The 9093-nt window shown below is 39.7% G+C and overlaps 2 protein-coding genes across 7 annotated transcripts; one reads left to right on the forward strand and one right to left on the reverse strand.

The window, feature by feature from the left end:
• Nucleotides 1–970: 970 nt before the first annotated feature.
• LOC135606582 (uncharacterized) lies at nucleotides 971–2940 on the reverse strand. Its single transcript, XM_065097619.1, has 3 exons — nucleotides 1960–2940; nucleotides 1797–1882; nucleotides 971–1392 (listed from the first exon to the last, which is right to left on the reverse strand). Exons 1-3 carry the CDS (start codon nucleotides 2258–2260, stop codon nucleotides 1108–1110), a joined length of 672 nt encoding a protein of 223 aa, XP_064953691.1. The 5' UTR covers nucleotides 2261–2940; the 3' UTR covers nucleotides 971–1107.
• A 152-nt stretch (nucleotides 2941–3092) lies between these two features.
• Nucleotides 3093–9036, forward strand: LOC135585499 (E3 ubiquitin-protein ligase At3g02290-like). Of its 6 annotated transcripts, none has more exons than XM_065100852.1 (5): nucleotides 3093–3326; nucleotides 3912–4102; nucleotides 6441–6801; nucleotides 7215–7324; nucleotides 8560–9036. In XM_065100852.1, exons 1-5 carry the CDS (start codon nucleotides 3290–3292, stop codon nucleotides 8584–8586), a joined length of 726 nt encoding a protein of 241 aa, XP_064956924.1. In that variant the 5' UTR covers nucleotides 3093–3289; the 3' UTR covers nucleotides 8587–9036. The 6 variants fall into 6 exon arrangements, with proteins under 6 accessions (XP_064956924.1, XP_064956922.1, XP_064956923.1 ...); XM_065100850.1 differs by lacking the exon at nucleotides 8560–9036 and adding an exon at nucleotides 8281–8553 and having other exon boundaries at nucleotides 3107–3326; nucleotides 6387–6801; XM_065100851.1 differs by lacking the exon at nucleotides 8560–9036 and adding an exon at nucleotides 8413–8533 and having other exon boundaries at nucleotides 3107–3326; nucleotides 6387–6801.
• The last annotated feature ends 57 nt before the right edge of the window (nucleotides 9037–9093 follow it).

The raw sequence follows: 9093 nt of genomic DNA on the forward strand, positions 1-9093 counted from the left end.
GGACCACTATACGAGAAATGACATGTGTGAGAGAGCCCTTGCTTCTTCCCTTGTAATCGTCGGTAGGAGTATGATCCTTCGATCCTATCCATCTTAATCTCTAAGAAAGTCGGACGAGTCTATTGTTGAAAACATTAATACCTAGTAGCGAGGCCCATTCTCTCTAGTCATTAGCGATCTGTCACTCTCATTTATCATGATTTCAAGAGGGTTCGAATGCTTGAACACACTAAGCATTAATCCCAAGCGATTTGGCCAGCTCTCCTTTCTGGATGTTTGACACTAAGGACCATTCCAACTTATCACAGCTAAACTCCAACCCTAACAAATGATGCTCTCAGAACTATCCTCCCCTAATGCAACCATAAGGGAAACGTGCTCACTAACTATCGACATAAATGAGCTTTTAACGACGTGAGGGGCTCCGAGATGAATTATCGATTGTCCTCGATCAATCGGTCATGTATAAAAGCTAACCCCAAAGCCTAAAGGGGCAAGCACTCTATTGTTCTCACCACCCTACTAACTTTACCATATGAGACCGTGCCAATCAAGTCTTTGTCCCACTCCTACTATCTCATATGACCCCTTCGGGGGGTCTCTAGAACGATGTTACGCCTCCGGATTGAATCGAGCTATGATAACGCTATAGTTGCACCCCACGCATCAAACACCTTCCATCTTATATCCTTGTGTGATCTTTAGATATCACCCACCGTTGAAATGTAAATGTCTTACAACATTTCTACGCTGGGCAATCAAGTGCATGCGCAGATCATAAAGCAGACCACCTGTCCAAATCACCGTCGAATATACATTATGCATATATATTAAAAAAATTATTTTTATCAACGCATTTGAGTTGATTAGTAAATAGATTTATATATGGGCATCATATATCATTTAAATCTCATTATTATATATAAAAATAAGGGGGAAAAAAAATAAAAAAGAGCAGATGTGAAACAAATGAGAAAAACAACAGAATTAATGATACCTACAATTCACATGCAAATGGCATACAGATTAATATGCTCTGATGACCAACAAAACACACCGCACTCAAGCCACACCTCGTTCGAACACAGACAAGCATCGGTTCCAACACTACGCTAAAAGCCAGAAATCTCGGTGGCGCTTGGCGGTGATCAAGTAGCCGCCGCCTCTCCTGCTCTTCCTCCTCACGGCCAGAGCCATGCAAGTGGCGTTTCGGATGCAGTAGTCCACCGCGTCGCCTCCCGGCTTACTGCCTGCCCACATCATCACCCAACGCCATGTCACTGATCGATTCCTCTGCCCCATGACGAGGAGGACGACGCCCCGTTTGCTGGCTTCTCCGACGATCGCCGGCCCTCGCTCTTCTCCCGGGACCAAAGACAGCTCGACTTGCACCTGTGGACAACAAAAACAACAACGAGGAAGACGATGGTTTGACTACTTCCTTCCACTTGGATGATTACTGTACTATTAGTCTTAGCTTAATGAGGATCGAGATCATTGAGACAATTATAGCTGCATTATTATTTATGACTTGTCAGCTTCATGACATGATCCTTTGTCTGAAAGCAAAGCGTGGGGCTCAAAGCAAAGCCATCTGCTGCCTTTGAAGGTTGATGTTTCAAGATCTCTCTCCTGTTGTTTCAGACTGACAGCGAAGAGGGGTCTCAGCATCTTCCTGGTCATAACGCTGTTCTTAATACTACTCTTGTTCATGCAGCTAACTTGATTTGAGCTAACTGTTTGATGAAATGTCACAGCACACAATTCTGATACGGAAGAAACCGTAACATATTTACCTCAGGTATCCTTGCTTGGCAAATTCTCTTCATATCATGGAGAAGCGCATAGCCGTTTGGATGTCTCTCCCTCTGAGTACTTTCGCCTGTCACTCACAAGCGGACCCGATTACTTCGACACAAACACACTGCTCTACCAACAAACACCATTTCCGAGCCTTACCGTGCTTCGATGGCTTCGTGACTTCGACGAGGACGACGGTGTCGTTGCTCTGGACAGAGTGCGAGAGCGCCCAGTGGAGAGCAGCCTTGGCCTCTGAGCTCCGGTCCACCACGATCATGATCCTTCTACCGTGTTCCATCTCTTTCGTAGCTCCATCAGCGGCGAGCTCATCGTCCACGCTGCTAACCTTGCTTGCCTGGGGAGACAGAGGCCTCGATTCGATCGCCGGAGACCGGACTCTGACGCGTGTGGTGACGCGGTTCAAGCAGAAGCTTGGTAGCCGTGTGCTAGTCCTTCCCATTGATCCAAATGTTCCTCCTCTGAAACCGAAGCGTAAAGCTGGGGAGGAGGAGGCGGTGGTGTTGGGGAGGGGGAGAAAGTAGTGAAGGCAGCACAACTGTCACAGCTTGTCTTTAAGGCCATGGTCCCTCTTCTTTCCCTTGTTGGGTGCAGCGGGCTCCATTCTCAACGTGGTAGCCATGAAAGCGTTGATCGAATAGGCAGATCTAAGCTCGACATCAATAACGAACATCTTGGTGCATGGAGGAACCAAATTGATTTGATTTGGGACAGAGAAGCTTTCAGTGCAGAATATTGCATGAATTTGCTCACCAAAGTCATTCTCCTGGCTGATGGATGCAAGCTTTCAACCTCACCCTCATTCCTCGCACCGAGTACCATAGGACGAGGAAGAAGAAGCAGAAGCTGCTATAGTTGGACGGAAGCGGTATCAATGTAACGGTTGCTATACATTCAATGACGGTCACAATCTCCGAGTGATCTATTTGCATTATTTGCACAGATATATGTTGAATGTAACGGTGGGCTATGTTATACCGGAATTCGGATAAGAACTGTTACCGAGTTTGTATAGCCTACAACAAAAAAGTGTGTCGGTTATACCGATATATGTTGATTGTTCGCAGCGAAAAGAAAGCACCAACATCGAAGCAAGACAGGTGGGTCCCGCTCCACTTAAGGACTTGCATTGGACCCAAATAAGAATTCGGATCGGGCAAGAAAGATCGTGCTCGATAAATATCGGGTTGGATATCGGATCCTTCGGTTGTATCCTTCCAAAAAGAACAAAAGAAGAGGGAATCGGATCCATGTCGTGTAAGCGGGTCAACCGCTTCATCTGACACCCGGTAAAGCAAATCAGTGCCCTTCTAATAACGAGCTCGGAATCGCCGCTCGGTATTCATTCCTCCTGAATTCCTCGCCGTCGGCGAAATCTACCAAAGAGGAAGGAGGAGGAGATTCCAATCCCCAGAAACACCAAAGAGGGGCGCATAAAATTTGTGGGTTTCGCAGAGATTTCTTGATTCCGATGATTGTGATCGATGCGTGTCTCGTTGCATCCACTGGTAATTATCCTTAAATTCGATGTACCCGATTTTTGATCTGGAAGATTTTAAGATAGAATTGCTGGATTTCAGATTTTCTGACAGAAACGAGTTAGATTTTGTTTTCCTGAGGCAGCTTATGTTCTGGATCTTGTTTTCGGCGGCCGGGAATTCGTTCTGTAAACAGAACTGGACGAGAAAGAATGAAGGGATTCTGATGGCTGGCGAAGTCTTTGGTCTCTTGTGGATCCGTGTTTCTTATTTCTAAAGATCACTTATTTGGTTGTCGATCTCGATTATTTTTTATGTAGGGGTTTTGTATCCTTGGAATTCTTTTTGGTATATGGAATTGTTTGCTAGCTCTTCTTGGTGGGTTCCATGGTCTTTGAAGCTAATGCATCTATTTTTTTGCGAGCATTGGTTCTCAGGGTGCGGCTGATGCTGTGATTTCTTGCCAGATAAATCGCAAATGTTTCTCACTTAGTTGTCTTCTTAAACTTACTGAATTGTTCGCTTTTGTCAAAGTATTCGTTTGCTTTACCTCGAGTTATCTTTATTTAGATGAGGAAAACGGGAAATTTCTTCCGGAAAGCTTGATGTAATCAGGTCGTAGGATTGGGAGAGGAGGAGAGTGCCATCAGAATAATAGATCTGAACAGGGAAGTGAAGCTGGGAGTATGGGGTCTGTCTGTTCTTGCTTGCTTGCAGGAGACACTGAGGAATATCGACGTTCCAATGCTTTAAATTCCAGAAACTGCATCTGCCTCGGATGCTTGGCTCAGCAATTGATGAGTGTGGTACGTGTTTTCTTGTAATTATTGCGAAATGTCTACATCCGGAAGCTTACATACTTACATAGTTGCAAAAAGAGTGAAGTCCTCGTTGCAATGCCTTGCAGCTCCACCTTTTGTTAGCTTTCGTCCAAGTAGCTTGGATCAGCTTAGTGATATAAAAACAAATAATTGACCTCATATTCCTGCATGTTGTTAGTAAAAAAATTCATTCTACTGCTTTGGTCTCTATCCTAGCTTTTTATAGTTTATACTGTGAATCTTAGCTTGCAGCTTCTGTTCTTGATTACCTACAATAATGCAAGAGAGAATATTAAATACTTTGACATAATCAAAGTTTACAGTCCTATGCGCTTCATGTGCAGGACATACACGACATGAGCAATCAAAGATACAAGCTCCAATCAGTAAATTATACATAGATCAGTAGTATACAACATTCAGGAATTCTAAGTATTACTCATAAGCTTTTCTCCTAGAAGTTATGTCTTATAGAGAAATATAAAAGGGATCCTGTATTACATGTATGACATTGGAAGGCACTTAAACTTGTAGCTTCACAAATATCAAGTGTGTCAAATCATTATCTGGACTCCGAAAGAAGCTAATATGAGCTGTCAGGTAATTCAATTTACCTTGAGCTTAAAATAGATTGTATATTATTAAAGTCAACTTTAGCAGAAAATGACATTATATAAGGGAACAAGTTGAACGATTCCTTTTTTCTGCTAAGTTGGAGGTAACACTAACTAGGGATAGATAAGGGGAATCATTCTAAGATGATTTTTACTTGTCTAATGGAGACCTCTTCATGAATAAGGCAAGGTCCGTCAATTTAAACTAGAAGCTCTAGGTGGGGAGAGAAAAATAAGAGAGACTGACCCTTGGTTTATGTGTTATCCCCTCCTCGCAAGCACAGACATTGGAAATTGCTGGCTCCCATAGTGTGATGATGGGCTGTAGAATGAACTCGATGTCATGTGATTGATTGGAAAATAAGAATGATTTTGGCTTCAAGATTATGCTAGACAATTTTGAGATATGGTAAAGAGTAGCTTTTTTATGGGAGACTAATAGGCATGTCTTGTTTTAGGAAGACTTAAGAAGTAATCTTAGATTCTCTTCCTTTTAGGTACTTACATTTGGATAAAATTAAATGAACAAAAATGAAGTATATAGCTAACTAGAAGTCTAGATAGCAAACTTTATTTTGGTTTGTAGAAGCTAAACTTAGTTATCGAACATTGTTTATACTAGTCTGTTGGCAGGTATGGCTACTATGATAGCTCAATGTTGTGCTTGCATAACCTGTACAATTGTTGGTATTGTAACACCCTGATTAGTCCTACGTTGAAAGTGATCAAGATTAAGATAGACTTATAAAGGTTTGATGAATATACTACTATCAACTTCAGCTTAAGCATTTGGGCTAGTGATCTTAGGCCATAAGATGATGGTTCAGTTATCTAACAGGCTTGAGCAGGAAAGGACTACCCATGGATGAAGCTCGAGAACTCGTCACGACGTGGAGCTAACATCGAACTACGTCTCACATGCACCATACTAGAGTTTGATTTGGGTTATGCTGGGTCTTGACGAGGACGTCAAGCCCTTAAATTGGAGAGTTTATAACACCCCTATTAGTTTCACGTTGGAAGTAGACAAGACTAAGACTTATAAAGGTTTGATGAGTGTACTACTATCAATTTTAGCTTAAATATTTTGACTAGTAGTTTAGGCCAAACGAAATTGATGGGTCACTTATTCCATCGGACTCAGGTCCTAACAGGTATAGTTTGATAAAATATGCTACCACTTGACATGTTGTTTATGGTTTTAGCCATGAGACTAGGTGAGTTGCTCAATGAACTCATGAGCAATAGGGTATTCTTCATATGAGATAATAATAAGGATGAATTTGAAAATGACAACTTGAAAGACCAAATAATTTCCATATTTCAACATAAAAACATACTGGTACTTTGTACAAGTTTGTGGTGAAGATGCACTGTCTTGAGTTAATTGACAGCCGACCTTTATTTAGTTGGTTATATTTTGATTGATTTATGGACAAAGCAGTTTGAGTCTGGATAGGACAAACTTACTGAAAATTAATTGTGAAACTAACATCTTGTATTAGGACATGCTTCAAGGTAATGATGGGGAGCTAGATGTTAAACTTGACTGTTATATACTTTTTTGTCTTTCAGAAAATGTTAGAGAAGAACTTTTGTCCATATTGACCGTTTCCAATAGTGAGAAAAGCCATTTTTGAACTTCCTTCTTGCAGTACACTGCACTATTTCGAAGAGAGGATATGCATGCTGTTCCTTCATCTTTACAGGAAAGAGTTGCTCTTGCTTCTCCAGCACTAACCATGGATGACTCTGTACCTGATACATATCACTCTCCTCCCAGGCCTATACCATATGATGATCCTAGATTTACTCAGCATGATGGCCTTATCTCGAGGAATGAAAAGTTTTTAAGCCATTTTCATCAGGAATCTGAACCACTTAGAAGTAACACTAATAGTGAGACAGAATCAAAGATGAAAGGCAAGTGTAAGTCAAACTATGATGGAGGATCCAAACTATGTCAGCCTGAGTCTTCATTGAAGCACTTCTCTGCCGAAGCCAGAAAAGAAGTAACATATATTTTTCCTTCTTCTGAAGATGAGGATGTTTGTCCAACGTGTCTTGAAGGTAAATTGAGAGATCTGGTTATTTACTTTTATTGTATGCCTATCTAATAATAAATAAATTATCCTAAAGTATTGGCTAAACTAAGTTTACCTTTTGGCTTAACTGATTGGCGCAAACTTCTTGACATGCTGTACAATTAAGGAGATCACTATGTTTTAATAGCAACCTTCAAAAGGTGACTAAAATATCTAAACATTCCTCTCATAAATATCAGTTATATATCATTATATTTCTGCCTTGTGACATTTCACCTTGTGTAAAGAAGAAAATTACACCTTGTATATGCTTAATCAATATTCACAGTAATTGGGCTTACATTTACTTGATGATGTCATCATAAATTATTCAGGAAATAAAGGTCAATTGTACTTCGATGTATTCATAAAATTCTGATCTTTGACGTTACTTTGCAGAATATACTTCTGAAGACCCCAAGATAACAATGCAATGCTCTCATCATTTCCATCTTGGTTGTATATATGAGTGGATGGAGAGAAGTGATGCATGTCCTGTTTGCGGCAAGGTAACTAGTTTGTCATTATCTGCCATTGATTTTATCAATCCTCATATACTAATGACATTTTTGTTATTGTAGTCTATGTTGAATTTATAGGCCATGCGATCTAAGATAACATCAATATGTAAAATAAATCAAACATGATGCATTAGATAAAACAATTGCTTGGTACTATCCCTGGAGTTCTAAGATCTGCAGCTTGTACCATTTATTTTAGCAAATAGATAGTATCCTGCAAATAGACCATACATCTACTTATAGGAGTTTCTTGTTTGATTTCAATAGTCACAACCAACAAACTGTCCGCTACGTGCATTGCCTTTCTAATATCCCAACTTTCTTATATCCACCGCTGACATGTATCAGTGATCATGTAATTAACAACTGTTCCTCAAAATGCAAGAAATTACTATTTATATTTCATGTTGAAAAACTTAATTTTCAATTCAACTTTTCTGATAAATTAAGGGTCCTAACCTTGCAACATCATATTAAAGAAGAAATTATAGTTTATATATTTTGCATTTCAGGACATGTAACATTAATCTGGTTAAATTTATGACTCATTTTCTTGGCACTATGATTTTTCTCATCTCATACCGTGTTCCAAATTCCAAACGGTGGTATTTGAATTCTGACATACACTTTCAGGATATTTTACGGTTTTTGGGAATTATATATTTCGAATGGCCTACTAATGAAATATATACTGCTGCACAATACGCCTCCTTTCAGTGGCTGACTACACTGTAATTAGCTTTGGTTCATTTGGCATATTTCTGCACATTAATCGTTTCTTTTTCATGCTCTATACTTCATTGTGAACATAAGATCACATAATGCAACACTACAGCTGCTTGTCATTTCCTATTATTTAAACCTTTGTAAGGCATTAGGCAATGAATTATCGCAAAGTTATTTTGTGCCAACTCCGTGTTCTACTGTCTTTGCCGCTTACCTAGGGAATTAACTCAAGTTGACTGGAGGTTGCTACAAATGTCTAAATTTAATTCATTACTGAACTTCCAATACAATCATAATGGACTTTGTTGTTGAAACAAGTAACTCGCCCGTTTAAACATTTCTTCGGCCAGGCATCCAAGTGCTGAAATATGGATCTTCACAAAGTTTCAGTATATATAGCAACAAAAGACATGTTGATCCGGGTTGTTTATGAAAAGGTTTTGATTTTATGTGCGGCATCAGTGGTTACTTACTTGCTTTCATTTTTCTTTTAACAGATGATGGTATTCAAGGAAGCAACATGATCATTCCACATATATCTTTGATAAATTTATTCATTTGGACATATGCAGGGAATATGTGTACTTCGTATTTCATAGTGTGTATATACATATATCATGAAGTATATATCAATGCCATAAGTCTTCCGGTGTCGTTTCACAGGCTTTGATATTGGTGAATATTTTAGTATATACAATTGAAGTCAACCGTGACTTATTCGCTCATATAGATTTTTACGGTTCTTCTGTTGCCTCCATACTGATGTACACAGCTGCCCAGACAGTTGCTTGGATGTTTGTACAGAAAAAGAAATGTTGTTATTGTCATTCCTCTTGTAAGAATTTGTTCTGACGGTAGAAAGTGACTCATGACCTTGTCATTCTGAAGATGCTTGAAGGATGCCCTCCTGTAGCAATTTGGTTTCCTGGTGAAAAGTGAATACAATATATGATCCTGTTTCCTTGGAGTAGCAATTCTTTTCCTTTTTCCATCAGTTGTTGTTGTTGATGAGTTCGAGAGCACATGATTGA

The sequence above is a fragment of the Musa acuminata genome, chromosome BXJ2-3 (assembly GCF_036884655.1).
Source record: "Musa acuminata AAA Group cultivar baxijiao chromosome BXJ2-3, Cavendish_Baxijiao_AAA, whole genome shotgun sequence".
Lineage (NCBI taxonomy): Eukaryota > Viridiplantae > Streptophyta > Magnoliopsida > Zingiberales > Musaceae > Musa > Musa acuminata.